The sequence below is a fragment of the Strix uralensis genome, chromosome 11 (genome assembly GCF_047716275.1).
Source record: "Strix uralensis isolate ZFMK-TIS-50842 chromosome 11, bStrUra1, whole genome shotgun sequence".
Lineage (NCBI taxonomy): Eukaryota > Metazoa > Chordata > Aves > Strigiformes > Strigidae > Strix > Strix uralensis.
The window spans coordinates 5,677,243-5,703,517 of NC_133982.1; the positions used below are offsets into that span (position 1 = coordinate 5,677,243).

Consider the following 26,275-nt stretch of genomic DNA (forward strand, 5'->3'; position numbering starts at 1 on the left):
AAAGCTCAGCATCTGAAGGGAGAATCTGAGGGCACCAAATCAAGTAGAGGACCTGATCCAGAGATTAAGTTATATAAAGCACTAAAAGATCACTTTCTCCCTAAATTAACTGATCTTACATGTTATTTTCTGGACTTCAAACCTTTAGCAGATACTCTGAAGGAAGCTGATAATCTTGTTTTAAAGGCTAGGAAAGAGCAAAGTGATTTTTCATCACACAGGGACACACCACTGTTAAATACAGAGCTTAGGAGCTTTGTAGCAGTACTGACAGCTACACTAGAATCAGTATTACCTAAAGTACTTCGCACAGCCTCAGTGAAAATTAGTCAGAGACAACTACTGTTAGATAACTTCCATGTGTTATTGATCACGCAACATTCAGACCTAATAATGTTAAAGTTTGGTATACTATTTCCATTGAAGAAGGAAATGGCTTGTGGTCATCTTAAGTGGAAATTGAGGAAGGAAATATTAATGGAAGATGTAAGAAATGAATGGACTGAAGTTGTACTCTTCTTAGAACCTTCTCAGCTTTCTAGACAGACATGGAATAGTTATTCACTGTTAGCTATTCTGTTTGCATTATTCGGGAAACAATGTGTACAAAATGTGAGGATGAATAAACCAAAACCATGTTTAAATGCAAACAAGTTGATTTATGAAACAATGTTATCTTTGAAGGAAATCCTATTAGTGAGTCAGACTGCTTCAAACCCATTGCATCTGAGAACATTTCAGCTGCTAAAATTAATTATTTCAATTCACAAGCTTTGTGAATATGATGTTCAGGTCAAAATGAGATCAGGCTACAAATTCATTTTAAGGTGGTCAAATGCCACAGAAAGTACAGGGTAGCCAGCATTACATATAATTTAATTTGTTTTAAAAAATTATGCAAGTAGTCCTGTGAGCAATAAAGCTAAGGAAACACTCGTTCCAAAGGATCAGATCTTGTGGTTGGAGTCACTGGAGTCTAAAGAAGTGTTCCATGTATACACAGGGATGGGTAATAAGGTCTCTCTTCTCCACTTGACTCCTGCTTTCATGAAACATAAGATCTAATGTCTTTCAAATTACCCCTCCACCAGTTGAAAGGTTATAGAGGAAAGAAAATCAGAAAAGACTCATTTCCTAGGAACCTCCACTAATATGATTACACAACAATTTATTATAGTGTTATTGCAAAAATTCTTTTATACCTGAGGATCATGTTTTCCTTCCAGAATCTTGTAGTAAAGTTCTCTTCATAATGTGTTGCAAAAACCTTTTGCTCACTTGCAGAACGAAATGCCAGCCATTAGCAGAAAATCTCTTTATAGACCTAAGTAAGAGGTTGCTTATATTACTAAGCATACAATTTTTTTCATTAGTAGCCCAAACAAGCACTGGGGCAATGTACAATGAAAGGAGAAGGAGAAATGGCTGTTCAAAGAAAACAAGATTTCTCTGGGCTGCATAGCCTTTGGATTTATATTGTTAACTATTAAGGGGGCTGACCAATGGGAAGTCCACTTGGTAGCCCCTGCCATTTTAAAGGTACCTTCAATGTTGTGTGACCCCTTCACAATTTACTGCACTAAAAAAAAAAAAAAAAGTATTTTCCTCCTGGCCTTGCATTTCTGAAGAGCAGTAGAGGGGCTCCAATAGTATGACTCAGTTATTTGAAAATGGGAAGAAGAAACGGGGGAGAGGACTTATCACAATAGAAATGGTGTCTGTGCCATTGCTTTCTGTTGTGTGTTCCAGCTAGGAGCTACTGAACTGACCAGAGGCCATGCAGAATGGGAAAGCAGTGAGCTTACCTGAAAGGCTACAAAATCCTGTTACGTGTTCAGCAAATTCTGTATCAGGAGACAGGTCCCTAGAAGGGACTGCCCAGGGAGAGGGAGAACTTTAGCCAAAGGTGGCTATGGATTTAACATGGGACACCCAACTCTTCTACATTAAAAACCAAAACAACCCCCTCCGTTATGTTCCTTTGGTATCTAGCACCCTTTCAGATTTAACGGACATCAAGCTAGTTCCAGTAAAAACTGAGAAGACTCTGGATTAGTTTGGATAAGAGTTTTCACTTGTACTATGACCATATTCAAACCCAGGGATATTAATGAAGATGTATCTTTATAAGTTTGGGAAAAAAAATAGAACTAAATTGTGTTGTGATTCTCTGGCAATGTTACTTAGATTACCAGGATGCCTATGTTCACTGTACCTCCCAGTTATAATGCCTTTTGCTGACATTTATATACTTAAATGAAGAGATGGAATATTCCTATATCTCAGATTATATGGAATAATCAAAAGAATCAAGACATAAATTATTTACTTTTTGTGGTTAAGATTAGTGAAAAAAGTGCTTCTTTCAAGAAAATACTGCAGTATTTCCTGAACTTTGGGGGGAAATGCGCAAACAGAAAAACCCAAACATGGGCATGCCTAAAGATGTTTAAAAAACCAACAAAACCTTTTTCATTATTGTATGTAACATTATCTGTTTGTGTTTATCCAAAGTCCGTTCTTGCTCTTCTTGTGATTGTAACCTGTTCAACATAATCTGTATGTAATGCGAGAGATCAATTTCTTGATAGCAAAGTACCAAATACTGATAGGCAGGTTTCCACTCAGTTCCACGGTTGAGACTGATACTCCACAAAACCTTTCACCAGGAATTATTTCTATAGCTAGCTAAGGGTGTGTAAACAGAACCTGCAGCTGTAGAACCTGAAATAAGGAGACATTGCTGTTTTCATCCCCCAAATTAAAACTACCACCAATTTCTAACACTTCTAAATTCACCTCTATGTCAGGTTGTGTAACATTTAAACATGCTTTTCCAGTGTACATTAAAAGAGACTGTTTTCAAAATATCCTCTCAATGTAAGTAATGATATTTTGACTACAACTTTTGTACAGGCAAATGATGGGCTGGAAAAATATAGCTGAGCATCCACTGGTGACATTTTTTAATAGGGCTTTGTAATTTGAGTCTATTTTGTATGTTCTCCATCGCAGAATTTGCTGCTGCTTCAAACTCTTCAGTCACTTTCACCAGTTCTGGAGATTCTAGGAGAGTTCTTGTTTTGAGGGGATTAGTGTTTGCTCTCACTACTGCCATACTGACAACTCGGCTAAGAAGAGCTTATTTTAAAAAAGCTGTTTCTAACTCTTATAGCTGTGAAAATTTATCTTGAAAAGGTGACATGACTGCCACTGATTCAGTGATGTGAATCACTCAAACATTTATTTTGAGAAGTTTGTGCTACCTGCTAATCTCAGTGAGGATCTAGCTGTGAAATGTAATGATGGCAAATTATAAATTGTTTTTAAAAAGCATTTAGAAGCACAAATCCCATTGATTTGAGAATAAAATTTTTGCTCCTAAATTATCAAAGCACTGGAAAAAAAATTCCAGTTAGCTTTCTCTGCTAATGATTCTAACATAAGCATCCAGGTAATATAATTTCCAAATAATCCAAACCTGTCTTATGCCTTTCCTCTGAAAAAAAAGTTTCCAGTTTTTCACTGTAGCTACATGTTGTCTGTTTAGAAAAATACCCTACATGGTTACGAAGTACTGGTAGGCATAAAATAATCAGTACAAGGGTCCTACAATGTTTGAACTTGTATCTGTTTGACCTAAAACTGCTACAGGACCAAGGCACACCACCACCAGAAGTGAGCTCAGTTTACCTTGCCGCACACCTTTGAGCCTGTAATTCGGGAGACACATTCCTAGATAGAACACCGTCATGGCTAATCCAGAGCCACTCTGAAACAGCCTCTTCTGGAGCCTGTGTCTGGCTGAGAAATGGGCTTAGGAAGAGGAAAAATCTCAAGTAAGAAACTTTATAATTAGTTTATCTTGCCTGCTTTTGTGTGCACAAAATACAACTGCTGTATTAAGATGGAATATATTTTAGAGATCCACCACAGACTCATGCAGTAAAAAAAAAAATCTTCCCCACAATATAATCAAGAAAAATAATCAGACAGTGGGGGAAATAATTAGTTTCTTAATGTCTGCAGAGTGCTCAGAGATTATAATATAAAAGACCCTATAAAAGACCACTGAAATTTACATGTTTACTATCTTTGCAACTTCTAACTATGCAAACTTCCAGACCTCAAACGTTATTTTTCTGTATCATAAAATAGGCATCTGAACGGCAAATGTTTCTTCTCTCATTTGGCCAGACATTAGGGGTTCAGAAAACTTCAGTCAATACCAAAGTTACTGTCTTACATGAAAGCTAATGAACACCACTACAATTACTTCTAATAGAAAGTTCTCCGTTTTCAGAAAGACAAAAATAAACTAAGAGGGTGTAATGACACTGAGTTTTGAGGTAGACTTCATAAAAATTAACTAAGAATTGTATGTAATCCCTTTTTTTTTTTTTCAAAAATCAGTCTGAGGTTTAACATTCTTATCAGCCTTCTCTGCTGCATGCTGAAAGTCAGTTTGGGTGCATCATTTACGTATCTTGGTTTACTGTTCCCTGCCAAGGGGCCATGATTCAGTATGACTCAGTCATTTCTTAAAATAAGGCTTGTTCCAGTATTAACTTGGGCCAAACCAAATCTGACACCGAGAGTAACAAAACCCAAGTTCACTATCTTTACAGTTTTCTTCAGTTTTTAACTGAAATTGCCTTCTGGCAGTACAGTTGTGCCACAGCATAATTTGGCTTTATCTAATGATTCTGGCTTTCTTACAACTGTACGTTATAAAAACATCGTATAATGAGGGGATTCTTGGATTAGTAGTTTTAGAATATTATAGTAATAGCTTTGTTTGGTAATTGCTGTTTTGGTTGTGCAAGTACGAGGCTACACATCACACTCCTTGCCTGTTTTTTGTATTTTTGAAACCCACAGTTCACTTAATTGAAAGATGCATTACGAAAAAATGTGCAATGAAACATTATTCATATTCAAAACATGGGAAAAAATAATGTCTTTTACCTTTTGTGAGCAAAACCATCACTCCTCCCTGCAGGTCTTGTGACTTTGAAGGTTTTCTTTTTTTCTTAACAAAACCAAAATCCAGATGTGGTCACTCAGGGATTATATTCTCTTGCTGGAAACATATTACCATCAGCACTGTAACTGCAGATAATTATCTTTAGAGCAGTCCTGCTATTCACATTTGCCTCAATTGCTGAATATTCATTTAACTTATTTTGTCCACTTTAAAACCTCGTAGTTATTTTTTGAGTTACAGGGATATAAATTATTGCACTGCAAAACTTCCTGTCAATTAAGAACAAGCTCTGCCTTTTGGTACATGCACTTTTTAAGCAAATACATTTTGGCTTCTCTCAGGAGTTGTCACGGTTGAAGAGCAAATGAGTGTGGAGGCAAATTGAATTTGGATAGCAAAACACTTTAATCACAGATGTTGCAATTTTATCAATTACACCACTTCCCCATCACTTGGAAGACATGACATGGTCTGGGGGACAGCATAGCAGTTCCAGCCATGCAGTGCACAGTTCTGGGGTCCTCTGGGCTCATCCCCACTCCCTGAGGTTGGAGATGATCCTGGACTCTGGTGCAGGCTCTTGGGGTTCCTCCCCCAGTGTCTTTTCTGTACTACGTTTACCTCTTAAGTGTCCTCAGCTGCAGGACTGGGCAGCTATGGGACCTTGCTGATGATTAGCCCCTTCAAAGCACTCTCCCGTTTTGCTGCACCTTCGCTGGAGCTCACCAGCTGCGTCTTCGGACACTTCTGGGCATGTTTGCACTGTTGTTCAGGGCGCGTGGTTGATCATACTCCATCTACTTCTACTACAGCAAAACGTCAGTTACAGTTCGTGGGCTTATGCTAGTAGTGATGCTGACTAGCCCTAACTCTTGCTAACAGCTACAGGAATCCTGTCTGTGCTACAGAAATGAAACATTTTCTTTGCTTCCTGTTAAATGCAGCTTATGCAGACAGAAAGGGTCAAACATGACATTCCCGTTATGCTGAAAAAACAGGTACCCACCTCCCACTGAGAGGCTTCTCTTAAAATTCAAGCATACTCCATTTCCAAATACCTTTCCTTCTAAATGCAGTAACAAAACATTTTCCAAGTCACACCCACGCTTACTAATCTCCTATCCCTAGAAGGCCACTGGGAGTTCACAGCTCATCCACTGTCTTCTAATTAAAAAAACCCATCACAGACACAGCCATGGGAAAGCCTGCCTGTGCTCAGCACCCACTGAAACAACAGTTAACCCTCAGGACACTGTTGCCTTTACCTTAGCTCGTTAGGCCAAGTTTAGGAAAGGTTTTAACTAGACATGGGTCAAAAGGTGCCAACTGTAGTCTTGGCTGGTACATTTCAAGCAAAATATCATTATTTTGTTGTACAACAGACAGCTAAGTATTTTTTTTACTACACCAAGAACAGGCCAGCTGCCTGCTTTGGCATTTAGAAGTGTGGTGAAATGGTGCAAAATTAATTTATTTTCTTGTCATTCTATTACTAAGTGAAAATAAAAGGGAAAAAAGTATTTGAAAGGGAGCAAATATATTATTAGCAATACTGAGACTATGCTGAATTTACTTACTTCAACTTTGCAATACTGCATTCCAGCTGCAGCAATCAAAACAGGTGACTGATGTGAAAGCATGGGAAAAACATGCAAAAGCACAAGTCTTGTTTAAAGGCTCTACATAAATAGAACACAGCCAGATCTCGTGTGGCCCACAATTTCAAACTAAAAAGAGAAAAAGCTTTGTCAAGGAACTTTTTAAAGATACCAGGAAGTCTTAATTTTTAGCCCTCTGGATTTAAAAAGTTTTTAACAGAGAGCATCATGCTACAAGAGAATCTAAAGGAAAAGGCAACTAGTGCATTTCGATTGTGTAAACTTAAATACACAAAGACTGAAACTGCTGGTACACACAAAGTATCAGATATTATTCCAAACCAGCTGTTTAAGACAACTGAAATTCAGTTCAAGAGGGTGAGACAAGCTGAGCTTGTGACTAGACTCTTTAAATCAGAGCTTTTTCTCTAAGAATAGAAGGCAAGGTACTTTTGCGTATTTTTCATCTTTATTTAATGAGCACTTTGTTATTTTTCCCTCAATTCATTTTATCTAGTAAAACCATTTGGTTCTGTAAATAGGACTCAAGCCTGGGCAGGTTGTGCATCTCTTGAAATAAAATCCAGGAAATGGTGGATTTTATGCATCAGTATTTCAGTGTGCATCAGTAGTTTTTCTAGACTGTTTTACATACATAAATAGAGTGCATCAAAGTACTGTTTCTTTCTACACATTGATATTTGGACTCCAACTGCCATCTGTGCAAACCATTCTCATTTTGGAAGAAAGAGGCTTTCTTCAATTGCAGAATTCCATCAAATATCATTTACCTGCAATTCTGAAGTGTACAGGGGATTACACAAAATGCAAAGCTTTCTCGTAGCTATTACATTAAACTCTATTCCAACTACAAGATTTGATAATATTACCAAAATGATGTTTATGTTTTGGAAGGGGCTTTGATTGCAAGATGTCCGCTCTTCCAGACTTCTCAGCTTTCTGGAATGAAACAAACAGCTCACTGAAGCATTAAAAACATTTACGCTTGGTTTGCTTTAGTTGAACCAAGATGAATAAGAGTCATAACGGTAGTGTAACCATGAAGCAGGTCATCCTTTATGTCATTACATTCTCTTAATACGAAATTCCCAGTAACTATTCGATCACATCCTATTTCCCCATGTCCAAAAAAGCCAAAGAGGGGAACGTTTGGAAAAAACTTCCTAAATGCATCTGCTTCCATATTCCTTTTGGTTTTATAATGCCGATATCCTCTGCCAACACATGCAAACATGAAGCCAATGGTGTTACGCTCGGGGATGTTTGCTGCTTTGAGACGCTGCATGGCGGCTTCTGCTGTCCTCTCATCAGCTACGTCCTGGTCTAACAAAACAGTGGCACTCTGGATCTGGGGACCGCTGAAAGCCAGCCCGACCACACCGCAGGCATCGCCGGGCTGCGCGCTCTTACTGAAAGGCAACAGGCACCACGTTAGAGAACGTTCCAGGGAGACCACCGCCAGCCTGAATAAACTGCTCCTGTGCCAGAAGCAGATTTCAAAGCAGACCAACATCCTGAAAGCTACACATTTGTTAAAAAACAAACCAAAGCCTTCAAATTTTAGCAACATTTTTTAGCAACTTTTCGCAAGGAAAAACTTTCATATCCATTACCAAGGATTAAGCATAAGCCTACCTTTCAAATGCGTGCCAAATTCAGCAGTTAGTGTATGTCACCACTCTGTAATTCCAACTAAACTATTAGTTAAACTTAAGACAAGCAAAGATACTCAGCATTTACATCTCAAACCAGGGCAGCAATCAATAATGGCTTCAGAGTCACGTTGCTTTAAGTCTCCTTGGCTGGCCAGGACGCATTGCTTTCAGTACTTACCTACTCATGCTTTATTAAAAATAATTTACTGTATGGTCAACTCTCTTATCTGGAGCAATAGTGCAGCTGGCACACCTCAGATACAAGAAAAACGTTGGTATTACTATGGAGCCCAGACCCACAGTGGCATGAGGAGCCCACGGCAGTGTCTGCACTGCGCTCCCCAGCACAGGGCCCTCGTGAGGACGCACCAGCACCCGCCAGTCCGAGGGCACAAGGGGCCCTCCCTGCTCGCTGCACAGCACGGCAGCCCTGCCCTGCAGGGATCCTGGAGGAGGGAAGGGGTGTAACCCAGGTGAGATCTAGCCCTGTCCTGGGAGTGCCATGTCCTTCAGCAGCAGCAGTGTGTTAGGGGTGCTCCTGGGGCACAGGCCTGGCCTATTTGTGTGTTCAGCTACTGCTCTGTAATGTGAACCAAACGAGGCTGACCTAGAAACAAAACGTTCACATAAATGGTCTCTATCACAACAAGTGATAATTTATCTGCAAGCCAGAGTAAACACAGATGGCAATAAACACACACAGGGTATCTGAAGCTGGAAATCTTCATCGCACTGGGTTTCTCCTAGCTGGGTTTCCAGAATCCAGGTCATACCACAGTCACACAAAGCTTCCAGCTTTTCTGGCTAAATCCCTGTGTTGGACTTTATTATCTTAAAAAAAAAAATTATCATTTTATTACTATTAATGGGCATTCCTAATATGACATAACTAAAAGGCTATGGCTTCTTTGATGTTTCTCCCATTTTAAATCTTCTTTACAATTTGCCTTGAAAAAGGTACCTACTTCTCAGAGGTCAGTGATGTAAAGCTCTCCACTTGTCCCCCAGCCAGGATGATACTTTTCTCATTCAAAGGATTGACTATTTGATGAAGAAATCGAGTCGCTCCAGACTTCCAGGAGTTGTAGCCAAACAGAAGAACCACCCGGAGATCTGGGTTATTCTTCAGACCTACAAACAAAAACCCAAACACCAATCCTCTTACGTTTAAATCCTGACCCCTGCAGTCCAGCCATCCTAGTCTCTCCTCAAATAATACACCACACCTTCAGTAATGGCTTTCCACTGCTGCAGTTGGGAAAACAAGACCCAAGTTGCCCAGGCATTCAGGAGCTGGGCTGCATTCCCCATGTAAGTGAGAATTTCTGAAAAGAGCCTAGCAGAGAAAAGACAACTGCATCTGCATCCTCCAGCTTTCCACTTCTTTAGCAGAGCACCTGAGTTTTACCACAGCCCTTCAGTTTTACTTGGCAGTCTTAATTGTCCTTTTACAGACAAGAACTGAGCATACAGGTTATTCAACAAGGACCACAAGGCAGTAAATAGCTTTACCTGAAAATCAAATACATTACAGACATCAGCAGGCTGCTTATTCCAAGGCAGAAACTCCCAGGGTCCTAGAAGACTCAAGAAACCCTCATTAAATTACTCTTTGTAAGTGATCTACTCTGCTGAGGTCACAACATGAAGAATGTAAACTCTATTTATTGAAACGTGCCATCTTCTGTTCTACCCCTCCTCGCTACAACGCCTGACTTAGGATCTAAATGCAAAGTTATTTTGGAGAAGAAAAGCAGCTCCTCCCCACAAGTTTCTAAACTGCAGTGATGAGAATCACTCCCAATGGCACAAACTCATTTATCTTTACTTTTAACCAATTAGAGTTGCTCAAAACTTAACAGCTCCCTCTGAACAGCTTGGAACCTAACTGAGGTAATCTGAGATCGATACTCAGGATAATGTAATACTCCAGAGAATGGGAAGAACAGAGATGCATAATTACCAGCTGCTGCATGCTCTTTGAGTGGAGTTAGCACAGAAGCTGTCGCTTCCATGCTGGCGCCTAAAAGAGCAGCACAACACTTCACAAAAACCCAAATAAAGGGGAGAACAAGGACATACCTGCTTCAGCAAATTTACTTTCATCAAAGACCCTGTTCTTCAAGTCTTTTGAAAAATGGAAGGTATGAATCTTTACCCCATCGATTTTGGGAAACAACAGAGCAAACCCAGCTTCGCCCTCTTCAATTTCTTGAGGCTGATTGCTGCTTGAACCCATAGGAGTAACTACAAAGATACAAAGCCAGACATCTTGTGTTCAGTAATTCTAATACTTTCATCTACCCTGTAACACAGGTTAAAAGAGGCAGAACAGCTTAGGTGATGTAAAACATGACAGTTCATTCCCCTAACAACATATCTAATTGATTGCTGGTGTGATTTTGTTGTTGATGTTTGGGTAAGACGAAGCACGTAGGAGTCCTGCTGGCTACAGATCATGCTGAAGTCACTTTGGACAAGGAGACATGGATATATTTAGGCATTTCCTCCAGCCACATCAAATGTAAGTCAGCTGGAAAACAAGCACTGTGCAATACAGCTGTCTCAAGCCTTCCTGCCAACTTCTGCAGGTCCGCAAACATAATCAAGATTTTTAAGGACAACAAATGAAACAGGGAAAAGTGTTATACAAACATGATGACAGTATAAAGCAAACTGACACAAATATTGGGAGTGTATTATTGAATTACAATAGTGACAACAATCAAAATACACTACTTATGCTGTGGAAGAATTTAAGGAAAAAGTTTTCTAATGATAAAAAAGTGAAGTGCTAGAAAAAGACCACCAAGGGAATTTTCCATAGCTATTGCATGTGCCTCCTGCTAGACCATAACAAACAGGTACATACTGAGAATGTCCTGTACAATTAGTCACAACATGACTCTGAAAAATACAGATAAATCTAAGAAATATTCATTACATTAGGTGCTAGGAGAAACTGCAGTAAGCTGTCTGCTCAATTAAATCAACCCCTTTAACTATAACTGCATCACATGAAGTAAGAATTTAAGCTCCACATGACTTAGCAGAGACACTACGAACTCCTTAAAATTTAAGCTAGTGTTGAACAAGGTGGGAAAACATGATAATTGCTGTGAGAACTCTCCTGTCAGTCTGCAGGACTATGCTTTCAAAAACATACGAAATTGTGATAAACAGGCACTGGAATAGATGCACAATACACTTAGATGCCTTCAAACTGATCTCTCACAAAATCACACGTTTTCCTCCTACCTACAATCCCTGGGGTGACCAGTCCAAGAACCTGACATCGCTTTGGCAACAATTTTTCAAGTGCAATTGCTGTTTCTTTACTGTTTCTTTTCCTGGCTGTTAAAAAAAGAAGAAAAAAGGCAGAGAGAAGTAAAAATTAGTTGCTCTGCACAGTACTGCAACAAGCCCAGCAGTCTATCCCATACCATTTAACCAGTGCTGCCCATCAGTGGCTGCCCTGTTAGCAACGCAGCAAATCCCTACGACTGGTAAGAGCACAGCACCGCTGGCAAACGGAGCCAGTACCCTCTGGAGGGCGGGAAAGGAACTGGTCTGTGTAAAGTAACATGCACCTACGAGCTGTGTCTTATATCACAAAGGTAAAACTATGAGGTCATGATTTCTGCCAAAGATTTACTTTCCCCTGGAATTCATATTCAGAGAGTTCCCTCCTAGCGCCGTGCTTACACCCCCGGCACGTCCTGAAGCGGGCGAGAGTAGGGCGGAGGTTTCCCTTTACCTTTCTTCTGCTCGTGACACTCCTCGTGCCCGCTGAACGTCTCCGCGTCAGCTATATAGAGCACGGTCTGCGGCAGCACGTGCACCTTCTGTGAACAGACGGGAGAAGGGCGGTACTGCGGGGCCGCTGCCCCGGCGCCCCGTCCCAGGGGGCGGCTCCCGGCTCCGGAGCGGGAGGAGCGGCCGCGGAAAACCGCTCCCCGCTGCGCTGTGCCGTGAGCACCGCCCCCCCCCGCCCAACCTCCCCACAGGAGCGCGAAGGCCCCGACCCCGCGTCCCGCCGGGCCGGTCCCTCCCGCCAACGCCGCCGGGCCTGAGGCGCCGCGCGCACCCACCTCCAGCTCGCGGGCCAGCGCGCGCACCAGCGCGTGGCTCTCGGCGGGGCCCGGCTCCAGCGCCGACACCCAGGCGACGCGCTGCCGCGCCCGCAGGATCCGCCGCGCGCACTCCCTCCACAGCCGGCACACGCTGCAACACACCGCGGACACCACGCGTCGGCGGGGCCGCCCCGGCCCCCGGCGCCGCCGCCTCGGAACCGGAGCCGACCGCCCCGACGGCGCCCACCCCCGCGGCCCCGCCCCTTACCAGGCGGCGCGCAGCAGCGCCTTGGTGGGCAGGAAGCCGAGGACGCGCTCCACCACCTCGGCCAGGTTGCCGAGGACGAGGCCGCCCTTCGCCGCAGCCTCCATGGCCCCGCCGAGACCCCGCCGCGGCGTCGCCGCTCTGCGTCACCCGCGCGCCGACGCTCCCGGGGCCGCCTTCCGGTCACGCGGCGGCGGGGCCGGCCCGGACAGCCCCGCTCGCGCCCCCTGGCGGCGGGGAGGTCTCACCCGCTCCCCCCCCCCGCCCAGCGCCCCAGCACGGACACAGCCAGCTTCGTAAAATGGTTTTTATTCATAAACTTGATGCAAGTTTACAAATTACTGTACATTGCCAAGTAACTCCGCAATGAGAAATGGAACCCAAACCAAAGCATGCGCCGAAGGGGCCGGCCTGCCTGCGCGGCGGCGGGGGGGGCGCGGAGGCAGCGCGGCGCGCAGGCTGCAGCCCCCGCCGCCCCCCGGCCCCACAGCGGGACAACCACGCAAGCAGAAAGGCTGGGAAGTCACCCACCGCACATTGGAAACGATACGGACGGGGAGCAGTGCCAAACCTCTCCCCGCGTTTCTTTCGAGCTAAAAACTGGATCTAGAAGCAAATGCACAAGGACCCGTGGGTGCCTGATAGAGAAAAGAGCACAAATCGGATAGTCAACTAAAAAACCATAACAAAAACATGCTTCTGCGCTTCTAAAAAGTGCTTAATCCATGGTACACACCCTTAGCTCAGCCCCAGAGGGGTGCAAAGGCCTAATGACTAGCACTACAACCAAAACAGAATCGATTTAGGTAAGGCAATGAAACATAGTGTAATTACACAGACCCAGATTCATTTCCTAATAAAGAAAGAACAGTTCCCATCAGTCTTTCAATAACAAAACCACGGTCATGACTATGGCAACATTTCTTAAACCTCTGAATCAGATGATGTGTTTTTGTACTTTACTGTAGCTTTTATATAAAAATTTTTCATTCAAGGATTTTCATCTCGATTTGTGCCAATCACTTTATAAGTTCATTAGTTTACAAATGATTGCAACAACCCGTTAATAAAATGGAACACCTAAAAAGGTTTTTAGTATTTTAAATAACTTCAAGCTTCATACTGCGGCTCTTCTTGTTAAGGAGGTTGAGCCAACAAGTAGCAGGAACAGCCCAGCAAGTTCTGATGCCCCAGTGGAAGTGACTAGTTACAAGGTTTTATTGGCACAGCCTTGCTTTGCTTAAAACAAACAAACAAAAAAGACAAAAAAAACAAACCAAAACAAAAAATTAACATAATCTAAAAAAAGAGCATCTTTTCCAAGAAACAGTTCATATTCTCATACAGCCATGAAAAATGTTTAATGACTTAACATACATGTGTTTTTCCTATATCATTAATTTGGAAATACTACAAATGCTGTCATTTTCAACCAGAAAAACTACTGTGATTTGCAAGACCTGACATTTCCTAAAACAGTATTAAACAATGTATTAAACTTCTTGGCTTTAAATGAAACGATACAACGCAAGTCTCTGCAGTCTGCATTTTGCAAAAGGTAAGAAATACACAAAAGTGTGTGAACAACTCACTCCTATTGAATGATCTTTAGTAACTCGATAGCCTGCTGTAGGGAGCTTATGCTTTCAAATAAAAAAAGGGAGAAGGGAGGGCGTGGCCCAAATGCTTAATCCATAAGAACAAATATGGTAAAGGCCCAAACTGCTCAGTCCAGATACCTAAGAAGAGCGGAATGGTAAGGCTGTAACTTATACTTTACGTGTCAGTTGACAGATTATCCACTAACTTATCTAATAGCTAAAGTCTTCAGTACAGCTGTTATAGGGGCACTCATAGCTTGAGTCTGTGTGTTGGAAAACATAAAAAAGAGCTTGTTTTGTTGACATTGGTCCAGGTATACAAGAGTCCTCAATGTTAGCCATCTTCTTTTGGAGGAGTGTACCAGCCTAGGGAGAACAGAGAAATGTGTTAGGTACCGACATTGCTACACCAAAACAATCTTACCATTTTATTCTCAAGTTGTGGGAGACTGAAGCCTAATCTGGCTCCTTCCTTCCCTCTTAAAGCAGGCCAGCTCAGCCAGACCCAGTGCCCTAAACTCTAGTGGTCTGCAGTAGGAGATAAAGCATGTGACACATCCAGGATTTGGGTGTGAAAACTAAATGCTTCAAAGTTTGGGGTTTTTTATGGCTATCCTGAGTCAGACAAGCTGGACATCAAGAGAGGAAGCTGGTCAAGGAGGAACATTGCTTTAACAAAACCAAATGGAATCGAGGTAGAACCCCCAAGTCTTCAAGCCGCTTAATGCACACACATACACACATGACTACACTGGGATACTTGTATACAAATCCCATCCTGCGTACTGAAGAGTTAGGCATGCACAAGCATCCGAACGGTTTATCCTACTTCTGCAAATCTTGCTGTAGGAATAGGTTCAGAAATGTCAGTTGAGTAACTTGTCTCGATAGGATCTGGCACATTTAGTAGTTGAATAATACCTGACCAAGTGCGCATAGTTTTTCTAGCCACCTCCAGATATCCAATCTTAATTCCCCCAGCCACTACTGTAAAAATTCCTCTAAATTTTTGTACAGTGAATAAAGGGCCTATTTATGTTGTCCCAGAGAACAGGTAGCAGCTATAAGTTAAAGACACCTTTGGCAGCAGCAATAAATGCTGTGAATGCTTTGTGTACAGCTCCTGACGCAGCAGTAATCACTGTAGTCAAAGCTAGCACATAGCTAGAAGTAAACATGCTGGCTTTTGTAGCAAACTAAAAAAGCAAAAGACTCAGTTAATGGCAAGATCAAAATATCATAAAATTGGAAAGCATTTTAAAGTCGTTATCTTTAATCTTCCTCCCAGTAGCAGAGAAGGCATTATGTTCAGTTTTAGAGGTAGGGAAACCAAGGTGCTCACTGGAGTCACACTGAAACACGCGCTCATGTTCACAGCCCCATGAATTCCCAGAGGACACCCTGTCCAACTGTGATCAAAGAACATCACGGAAGTAGTAACTGGGACTAACTCCCTCATCATAAGACCAGGGTACCAATTCTGCTGACTACTTTTACATAACATGTAAGCCACTTAAACCTTTTAAAGCCTCAGGTCATTTGTAGTCTTCTCATCCTGGCACAACAAATGCAATTATACCAGACGCACTTCAATACTTGTTTTATGCAGCTGAGAGACCATTAACTGACTTTAAACAGGGTAAAAAAACGTGTGTCTCATTTCTCTTGCACAGTTTTCCAGCCAGCACACTTCACTTGGACTTTCTGTGGTTTTTAGTCTCTGGTCTTTCTTCTTGCTTTATCTCTTCCTTAATGGTTACTACTACTAAGGTCTTGCCACACTGAAACAAAGCCTTTCAGGGGAAGAGGCAAACTTCCAGCAGGTACTTCACCAACAAATAAAGACACTTTAAAAGCTACAGTAACAATAAAGTTCCTAGATCAACTGGCAAAAAATGAAATTGAACTACCTTTCAAAAGACAGTCAGAACACATGGAACATTCATGTAAGCTGGAAAAGTTGCAATGATTGTTAGTCAAGTTACTTTAAGCACTATTGTCTGCCTAGTGCAAGATGAGAAAAAGGAAACACCATTTATGGTCTTCCCAAGACAACAGAAGACACTCTGGCACTTCAAGTTTTACTGCAAGTTTATCAATTCCCAGGTTGTTGTGCAGACAAGAACAAAGTTGCAAGAATATACATACCATTTTTCTCATGTATTTGTACTAGTGACTTATAGGACTGCTGTGCTCTTGCTAGATTATATTGATTCTGAAAGGAGAAAAAACTAACATAAAACCCCTGCATCTAGACACACCAGACTTAAAAACAGTTTTACAAAGAAACTCTACAGCAGGCTTACAAATAAAAACCGTGCACAATGTTACAACACTCCTGGCTTTGAAGTACAAGATTTTTAAGACAATTATACCTTATTTTCTTATTTCTCCTCCTTTATAATGACAGTAATTTGTACGCCCCTGCTGCTGGAAAGGCTCCTCTGTCAGAGGGTTGAGAACCTGAGGTAAGTCAGAAGTGCATGCAAACCAGAACGGCAGGCTTCAGGCAATCCGCACTGTAACTGTCTTGCTCAGCTGACCAGCTACCAGGCTAGAATCTGCGATCACAAACTTTTACATCTTACCTAGTTCGCTATCCTTGAATTGGTACTTAAAAACTGGCATCCAAGTGACAAATCTCATTGACTTAAATATTTAAACATCCTTTGAAACCAGCATTTAGTACTTCAAAGTCTTTTAAAGTCACAGTCCATTACCAGCACGCACACTTGAACTGAATTATGATTTTGATTAATGCTGAATGGTTAGCTCAGAAGTATTTGCATGGTATTATTTTTCACCCTCTCATGAAACTTTGTAGGTGTTTAGTCCAGCAAGACAAGAAATTCTTAACATTAGCATATGTGATCCCAGCAGTCAGGCAGTTATGTACAGCCCTTCTCAGAGCCAGAATTTCCAAATCCTCCCAATTCCCAATTCTGAACCCTCCTTCCTCCCCTCCTTGCCAGTACAGGGATAGTACAAGTCTAACTACTTGCACACCCTGCCCATCCCAAAGTTTTAATCCTCCTCATACATTCATCATTTCCTAACAAACTCATAGTTAACTGCCAATAAGATACTCATACATGCACCAGACATCAAGATAAATCAAAATGCAAATATATTTGCAATGACAATTCTGTCATTAAGCATCTTCTACACAAGTCAGCAAAGAAAGGGAAGCCTATCAGTAATCTGTGTGAAATACACAGCGCATTTACCTTATTGGCTCCAAACTGTACTCTGGCTTTTCCTTTGACTAAAGTGGCATTGATCTGCATGATGACTGATTCTATTGAATAGGCACTGCTCCAGCCCTGGAGGAGGAAGGAAATATTTCTATATAACATGTACTTGCTTCTTGTGCTCACCTTGCAAATCTATTTTGGAATGTGTGCTTTGGGATTTTTTTTTTTTTCCCTGCACTACAGTTTTCGTTTTAACTACTTGTTTTCAGTTAACAACTTTTATTTTCCAGAGAAAATCTGGAAAGTGATACACAGTATTAGTACTAAGAACTTGTAGGAAAAAATTAAAAGGCTGAATCACACATTTCCAAAATACAGCAAGACAGAAAAACAAGAAGAGCTGTATTATTACAGCATTTACACATTTCCAGCAATGTCACAACAGAAATTACAACTTCCTGTAAGTAGAAAAGACTGCTATCTAATGAAGCCATTGAGTGAGCTGTGACAATTCTGCTCCCATGAAAATGTCTTGTCTCTGGCATTGCTTTACCTTCCAGGGTTCACAAAAGTTTCTGCCAGAGCCTGCAAATAGTTAGTTCATTCATTTACTTATTTTAAAAAGAAAACCAATCACTCTGTCTACACAAATGTAATCTATGGCTAGAATCTTCTGTGTTCCTCACTTCTCCAGAGCTTTGTGCAGAGGCTTCTGGAAAAGAAAAAAAAAAAGTGTCTTGCTCCACTCTTTACACTGGCTTCCTCTCAGAAATTTGGAGAATTCAAAGTTGATGTGCTCTCACTTCTTGCCTCTTCCTCAGACCTCTTGTAAGCCATCCAAGGCAGAAAAGATCACACACAGAAAAGATCTCACACAAGATCAGCAAGGCAAATCTTGTGGGACTGAGGTTTATTCCACCATGTTCCCTTTGGAGTGCATAATGTATTCCACACAGGGATTCTTCAAACTCAGGGGAAACACCTATTTTCATTATTTTAAAGCATGCTTTGCTGTTGTCCAGATAACAGAGCCTGTGTTCACCTGTTTAGTAAGAAGTTCCATGCATAATGCACCTCCACCTAGGACATACCTAAAAACAAATGTGGAAGAAAATATATTTGACATCAGCAGTTAGTAAAAAAATGAAACTGTTCACAGCACTTTAAGCTCTTACAAGCTAGTTTGTTAAATTTTTTGTTCACATAAAGCTGAAATGCCCTTTAATCAATGATATACTGTAACTAGTTAGCCATATTATACTTATGCACAGAAGATTAGCATTGTGAGACCAAAAAAAAAAATTTTTCTTTGCTCTACACTTAGTTAAAATCAGTGGTCAAGCTAGTCTGCACAACTCCTTACACAGACCATGAAAAAAGGAAGGTTGCTTTTTATGGCTACACTACATATACATTGTACTGACAGGTAGTTGTAAAAAACCCAAACAAATTCACTTCTGTAAAGAAATTTAACACAATTCCTAACAATGTGGGTGCACCTATAAATCAAAGATATAGACAAATAAGATAAAACAGACCTTCACTTGCTCTTTTCCTATAAACCACTTTCTAATTTCCGTAACACTTCATCATGCATTGTGCTGACTGGACTGTCAGTCAGAATGCCTGGTCATCACAAAACCTGGACTGAGGAAGTAGAATTTACCACTCCAAAAATGTAGTCTCCCCTACGATCAAGTCATTCAAACAACATGTATCTGTATGACATTCATAGGGAACAGACAACTGAAAATTTTCTGGGCCATTCTTTCTTTCATTCTACAAAGAAGTCCAAGTACAACAAAACCAGAATCCAAATGAGTTTTCTGGTGTCTGGAACTGCTTGTTTACTTTTTCAGTCGCAGCAACCCCTCATCAACACTATTAAACTGCACTATTACTTGAATGCTAAAAAGACATGCAGCTATTAAAATCAAATCAGAATCAGCACCAGCTATCGCAGACTGCATTTTCAAATGTACAGGTATAATAGAAGGTGAATTTAATCTTCTCTCCACGGATATATACAAGTTTCTGTGTCACGGACAGCACTTCAAACACATTTTAGATGACTTTTGGAGCATGGTGTCGATTAAATTTAGTATTTTTGGATTAGCATTTGATGAGTTTTGGGACAAAAGCTTTAAGGCAGTGTTACCAGCAAGAGAGAGTCTATACCAGCAAGAGGTAAGACTATACAGCAAGTTTAAGGCAACACAGGGATCAAGATCCCTTCAAAGCACCAACTCAAAACATCCTACACAACGGAAGAAGTAACAGCGATGTTAACCATCCACAAAGAAGCCAGTTCTTAAACATTATGGCAGGCACAGAGTTTTTCAAAGCTAGACACAAACTAAGCAATTCAAAGAATTGCACCCAGCTGTTTGCCTACTATTAGCTCATAAAACTTGAGAAGCAAGTCTCCACATCATACTTTGAGCTCTTCACCAAACTCAAGGTCTACAGCAGCTCATGTATATGTTTAGGGGAAATTTCTTGAAGTCTCATGGTAGCCTCAAAATGTTCCCTGCAAACCCAATCAACCAATGTCAAGTTGTAACATTTTTACCACAAAGCAAAATTTCTGTAAGGCAACTCAAACCTACCCTCCTGTGAGCACAGGAGATACCACTCGCACAAAGGGAGGATCAAAAGGGAAGTTATCCTGAAAGGCATAACAAAAAACAGGTTAAGAACTATACTGTGATACTGTTTTCCTAATCAGAAAGTATTTCAGTAGCCTTATTTGGCAAATCAGCTTTAAAGCAGTAAAATTTTTCAGTTCTGTAAAAATCACTTTTCCACAGTACTGGCTAAAAAGCCATTTTTGGGAAGCTTTAGTGCCAAACTTAAAAAGATGCTTTTTTTTTTTTCCTAATGCTACAGCTCCACCTTTACCCAAGTAACAGCTGAGGGTCATTTCAGTAACTTTCTACAGTAAACTACAAATTTAACTCCAGCATTTCTTCCCACAGACACATACCTTAAAAGAGAAGTTGAGTAAAATGTATTCTACACCTTCTTTTTCTTTTAAGACCTGAAGATCACTATGCAGTGGGCTATCAGGATCAACCCTACAAAAGAAGCAGCGGGGGAGACCCTGGATGAAATTAATATTTTTACTACCTGTAAATAGTAATTACTCTTAAAGAGCTCCTTTATGTATTTGTAGTTTACAAACTGGAATTTCAGGTGAACTGTAGAAAACTCTTGCTGCCTTTACCAAGTAAATACTCTGCCATGAGATCAGCATGAAATCTTGCTGCAACGCACTACATTCCCAATACTATCAAGTGTTATTTGAACCTAGTTAGTGCAACATAACCTGTTCATTTGAAAACAGCAATTTAAATCCTCTGCAGTTCACCAAAAACGTATGTTTCAAGAAGATGGAGGGGGCTGAACTAACAGGAAGACTGCAGTGATCTAGTTTTCAGTACACAGTTAGTGAATCCTTTATGGAATATACGATCCTAGTTCTGTATCAGCTGTTAAAAAGTAATCTGCATCAGCAGAAGTATTAAAGCCAGCAGCTTCTGCTCAGCAGAATTTCAGCAACTGTTTATTGCAAAATGCCGGTGGTGAGCAGCCTAGACATTAATTCAGACACTACTGGGTTAATCCCACCCAGACTCTGACACCTCAGCAGCTTTTAAAAGAGACTAGTCAAAAAATACCTGCAGCAAGCCAAAAGCATACGTTAAAGGGACTGATAGGCTATTAAATCCAATCCGCTGCTACAGGTGAAATCACAAAAACTTATCAGATCCCATTTCAGAACTACTTGGGCAGTTTGTCCCCAACCTACCAATGGGATGTTGTTTCAGAAAAAAAATCTCCCAAAGCTTAGAAACCTATCATTTTCAGCCATAGCTTGTACTAGGCCAGATCAGAGTTACTTAATTCTAGGAACAATACCGTTCCTTATTCAAATGGGCTCTTTTCTCTCTGACATTTACCCCCTCAGCTAGTCTGCACACAGTTCATTTGTTTTCAAACACTTTTTGCTGGGATAAACAAACACAATACTTCTTATCTTCTCTTAGTCATTCTGGAAGCCATTTGCTGCATGCATTTCATTTTCTCTTTCTTGAAGGCAGAAAATCAGACCTGTTCACAGCACTTGAAAAGAGGTTTCACATCACTGCACAGTGGTTTGAGCACTTTGTTACAGAAGCACTTGACAGACAAGGCCTCCTGTAATATGGCACAGGTTTTTCTGACATACGTCATTCCTGCCATTTTCATCTTCTAAACATTCACATGCCTATGATTACACTAAGAAGGAAACAAAACTGTGTTTCAGCAGCTGGTGAGAAGTCTTACCACTAGGACAAGGCAACAATTCCTACAGGCAGGTCAACTACTGTGCTAAAACAGTTTATGTCCTTATACTTATTCACCATGGTATATCTGAACTGATGGAAGTTCTTTCATCCATTGCCACCTTTTGCAGCCACTCAGCCTACTTTGGATAGGCTTTTCCTTCCTACAGGTTATCTTGTAGGATGATGGCAGATGATCCCGCTACCAGGAATAATTTCAGTATAATACCTCCAGAATTAAAGTTATTGGACTATGGACACAAGAAGATGAATTACCATCTGGTACACACAGTGAAAAGCAGTACATAAGAGAAGACAAGTTATGTACTTATATAAGTCATAATTATGTTATACCTAAAAGTTTCAGTCCTATGTGTCTGCTCAACTGTAGAAACAAAGAACTACTGACACTAAGACAGCTCTGTTCCTTCTTGTATCTTGAATGAAACTAGAAGTTGCATTTTCTTGAAATTAAAAACAAACAAAACCAAAATAAAACCACCCAGACAAAAACTCTAGACCAAAAAAAAAAATCATTCATATTCTGGAGTAGTTTTGGAAAGAGAATAGAACAGTAATGAAAGTTAGGTAATATGTATTCTGTTGGCTGTGCAAAGAGGGTTTAGGGTTTTGCCAGCTCAATTACTACAGTTCAATCTCTGTGCACATTTCTGTATATCAGAATTGTAGCTACCACACACTATTTTATATGCTCTGGCTAGAGAGTCTCATTTATCAGAAGTAAGATTCTGTGCATCAATAATAAAATAGATTCTTCAGAACATATAAAAACTTTAATAACTTACTTTAGAAGCTTAACGTGCCATTCATACAAGCTGTCATTTACCAGTTCCACTGAATATATCCCTGCAGAAATATTAGATAGAATTAATTATGCACTAAAAGCTTAACAAGGTAAAACTTAGCAAAAACATTCTTTGCTTTTAAGTACAAACACTGTCAGTAGATGTAAGCAATAGATAAGATTACTGAGATACTGAGGCACATCCTTCCTCCAACAGCAGAAGCACTTCTGAGCAACTGCAAGGAAAAAAAGTTCTTTCACTTCTATAAAAAAAAAATTCTACATGAATCAAAATGATTTTCTGACACCTAACCACTTGTCCCCCCTCCCAGTTCCCCTTCAAACTTTTCACAGCTACAACTCCAGTTTGCTTAGTACTCAGTATTTTTTACACCCAGTACACAACCAACACGATTTTAAAACACTTAACACAGTGTGAGTATGCAGCAGTATATTTCATAGGTTCTCGTCAGTATTGGCAGACCAGGACAGGACACTGGACAGTGTATGGGCTAAAAACCCCAAAAGAGAAGATACTGCATTGGATGAAGCCCATTCCCAACAGCCAACCAAAGGTGCCAGGCAGATGCACCAAAACAATAGTTCTCTCTGAAAGCCAGCTGGTGATTTTCAGCAGTCTATTTGTTTCAAGCACATTAAACAATAGTTATGCATTTCAATCAAAGGGAAGGATGAAAGATTATCTTCCATTTTCTTGCATACTCAAGCTTCCTCTCTGCAGAAGTTCACAAGCAGCCTAGGAAAACGCAATAAATCTTTAACCATCAGACAAGATTTAGAAAATGGTATCAGTGATGTTCCAAAGTCTTATCTCTTCCCCCACAGACTATTCATGCATATACACTAAACAACTATGATTAAACTTGATACCTGGGCTAATATTTAACAGCGTATCTGTTGCTGACAGAATTATTTGGAAGACATACGCAAATCAGGAATCTGCCTAGGATTTCTGAAGGCTATACAACCAATAGACTGCAGTGACCACATTCTCTCCAAGGAATTACAGTATTCATTTCTGAGTTTTATTATTCTAGAATACATTATCTTGCAGTTGAAACTTCTAAGCATTAGTACTTGGGAGTACAGATGACATTTCAAGCTGTCCAGACACTTTTATTTCTAAAGCATTCCAAAACTCAGTAAACAAGGTAAAGAAATCATGCTTGTTTCTCCTTATGCAAGTGCCACGAACAAGGTGGCACTGCAGCCAAGATCATGATTTCAAATTTTTCTAAGTCTAGGACAACAAAATAGGTCTGAAAACTTACTCACTGTGCTCTCAGTGTCTCTTTTAATCAGCAGCTAAATCAGACACACCACACATCTGTGTTTGAGGATGAACAGAAGGAGCTACTAAAGCCTTTTTCCAATTTCCCAGGTCCAAGGACACTATTTTCTGACTTGCCCTTAGTATAAACGGAAGTCATGAATTACAAGAATTTCAATTTGTACTGCTCTGATGTAACAACAAAAAAGCTGACATTCCGAACTCTGCTCATTGTCAACTCCCATTAACGAGGCATCTATTCCACCACTGTATCCAGAATATCTTCTTCCACCTACATCCAAAAAGGGAGTGAAGTCTGGAAGAAGCAGCTTCTCACTATTACAGCTTTGGCACCTAACACGAGCATAAAATAGTTGTTACAGATAACAGAACAAGCTACAGTAAGGATTCTGACAATATCCTAAATAATGGAAGATCACAAGAGAACTTCCATCAGCTTGTTTATTCACTAAGCCTCTAGCCCTATTCCTGCATTCCTTCATCACCCTAGAAGTCCTGCTCTTACCCAGAATTCATGTACCAGTCCTTCAGCTCCAAGGTCCACATGTTTATATTATAGCTTCCCCAAAGCTGGTCTTAAGAGCTGTACTGTACTTAAACCAGAAGTTGTAAGAGGATTCTTCAGAGATGTGCACAGTTCAGGACTGGCAAGAATGAGCCTTAACAGAACCGCAAACTACTTAATCAACCTTTCAAGCACCCAAATTTTGAGCTGAATAGTATCTGTACGTCCTCGTGAACATCAGCAGCATTAGGGTTGCTTGCTGTCTTGATACAGAAGCTTCTTAACAACACTATCCAAAGCTGAGGGGGGTTTTGTTTGATTTTCTTTAATAGTCAAGAGGCATTATTTGGAACCAGTTCATATGCTTTTTTCTTAATTTAGGCAGTAAGAGGAAAAAAATTATCGTCAGGAAGAATTTATCTGATTGGTACCAGTTTGTGAGAGGTCCATAAGGTAGGGAAGGGTATCAAGGTAGGTTCCCCTCACAGACACAGGAGATTTTTTGTTTTACTCCTCTAAGAGGCCATCCATAGAGGTGATGAAGTAAAAGCAAGCACACAGAACCATGAACAAAGCAAAAAATTAAAGAGATGAAAAGGTAGAACAAAACCTAACTCCTTCCAAAACAGAGGCAATGTCTTACTTATAGCAACTTTATTGCAACTAGAAGTAAATGCACCATACAGCCTTTGGATAAAAGCAGTGAGTTGAAGTCACTATATATGAACAATACAACCGCTAAAGATATGAGAAGATTTCATTTAATATCTCCAAATTCTTTGTTCCTCTCTATCCCCCCAAATTATGTTAAGACCTTTGTGAATCCTCCCTTATGAACTAAGCAAATCTCCAACTTCATATTTGGAAATGAGATCACCTTGGTTTGGCGAACTTGTGACTCCTGTTATAAAAACAGGTTATGAAACTCTAATTTACAGCAGAATATCTAAAATTGCTGGAGTATTTTTTGCTTCTGTTAGCTCATAAGAAAATGGTTTTCTGTTAGTTTTTAAGGGTAGTTCTTCACCTAGATTTTCCAGGTAGATAAGCAACTTTCCTGTTGACAGCAAGCTTGTAGTCATCCTTTGCTTGACCTCCAACAGTAGTATTTCAATCTCTAAAAGGAACTTCATTCTAAACAAGGATACTACCTTGAATATACACCCATAGTTGAAGTCCTGACAGTGTTTTTTAATGCTATTTTTTAATAGTTTAACAGGAAAGAAAAAATTTAAAGGACTATTACTAAAAGTATTACTCACTTCAGAATTCCCAGTGTTGTCCTACTGTCAGTCCTGAAAACTTGTAACCTCACATACACTAAATAAAGAGATCCTTATGCAACTAAAAAGCAGCCTTAGATTTTCTGGCTTATATTACAAAAAATGAAGACAGTGGTAAATTACCTTACAATAGTTACCAGAACCTTTAAGTTTCACAATGTTTCCCTTTGTTGGTTAATAATAAGAAATTAAATTAAGGGAAAAATGGACCATGGAGCAAGTACTCCTAACAAAGATTAAATTAAAAAAAAAAAGCAGCCAATTATCTAACCATGCACCTGCTCACATGGTGACAGTTATCTAACAACTGAAGACAGAAGTAGGCTATAAAAGCAGGAGTTTTGTGCAGAGAGGAACTGATATTTAAATTCACTCAAGTCCTAAGACTAAATGAAGCCATAAGGAATTCATCTAGGTAAGTTTTATAACAAACAGCATCGTTTACTGGCAAAATTTAATAAATGTATCAGTAGGACAGTGATCCAAAGCAGGATTGCCACAGTTTTATATTGTCAACATCCACTTGACACTTTACTTCATAAACTTATTTTAGAGATCAACAGGAGGCATCCAGTTGCAATCTTTTTACATATTCCTGAGTCACAAGCTAATAAGTTACTATACTCACCCTTTTGATTCTCAACTTTC

General features: G+C 40.4%; 3 protein-coding genes across 8 annotated transcripts in view; 1 reads left to right on the plus strand and 2 right to left on the minus strand.

Annotated features, from left to right (window-relative positions):
• Positions 1 to 2,870, plus strand: part of NRG4 (neuregulin 4) — a 53,327-nt gene extending 50,457 nt beyond the window's left edge. The window contains exon 9 of the transcript XR_012630435.1: positions 1,750 to 2,870. The gene's annotated coding sequence lies outside the window, so the exon portion shown is untranslated. The remainder of the gene's footprint in view (positions 1 to 1,749) is intronic.
• A 2,498-nt stretch (positions 2,871 to 5,368) lies between these two features.
• FBXO22 (F-box protein 22) lies at positions 5,369 to 12,791 on the minus strand. Of its 3 annotated transcripts, XR_012630434.1 has the most exons (8): positions 12,603 to 12,791; positions 12,353 to 12,485; positions 12,019 to 12,106; positions 11,520 to 11,615; positions 10,344 to 10,508; positions 9,227 to 9,392; positions 8,961 to 9,092; positions 8,506 to 8,868 (listed from the first exon to the last, which is right to left on the minus strand). XR_012630434.1 is itself a non-coding variant. In XM_074880617.1 (7 exons), the coding sequence occupies exons 1-7, from the start codon at positions 12,704 to 12,706 to the stop codon at positions 7,586 to 7,588; spliced, it is 1,182 nt and encodes a 393-aa protein (XP_074736718.1). In that variant the 5' UTR covers positions 12,707 to 12,791; the 3' UTR covers positions 5,369 to 7,585. The 3 variants fall into 3 exon arrangements, 2 of the variants coding, with proteins under 2 accessions (XP_074736718.1, XP_074736720.1); XM_074880617.1 differs by lacking the exons at positions 8,506 to 8,868; positions 8,961 to 9,092 and adding an exon at positions 5,369 to 8,015; XM_074880619.1 differs by having other exon boundaries at positions 8,506 to 9,092.
• A 101-nt stretch (positions 12,792 to 12,892) lies between these two features.
• UBE2Q2 (ubiquitin conjugating enzyme E2 Q2) overlaps positions 12,893 to 26,275 on the minus strand; it is a 52,501-nt gene continuing 39,118 nt past the window's right edge. For 2 of the 4 annotated variants that reach the window (XM_074880782.1, XM_074880780.1), the window contains 6 exons: positions 22,529 to 22,589; positions 20,381 to 20,471; positions 20,004 to 20,062; positions 18,437 to 18,485; positions 17,428 to 17,523; positions 12,893 to 14,566 (listed from right to left, as the gene is read on the minus strand). In XM_074880782.1, the coding sequence (XP_074736883.1) occupies positions 14,411 to 14,566; positions 17,428 to 17,523; positions 18,437 to 18,485; positions 20,004 to 20,062; positions 20,381 to 20,471; positions 22,529 to 22,589 (512 nt within the window). In that variant the 3' untranslated portion in view covers positions 12,893 to 14,410. Of the gene's footprint in view, positions 14,567 to 16,348; positions 16,416 to 17,427; positions 17,524 to 18,436; positions 18,486 to 20,003; positions 20,063 to 20,380; positions 20,472 to 22,528; positions 22,590 to 26,275 lie in introns of all 4 variants that reach the window. The other 2 variants (XM_074880781.1, XM_074880783.1) reach the window with 2 other exon arrangements.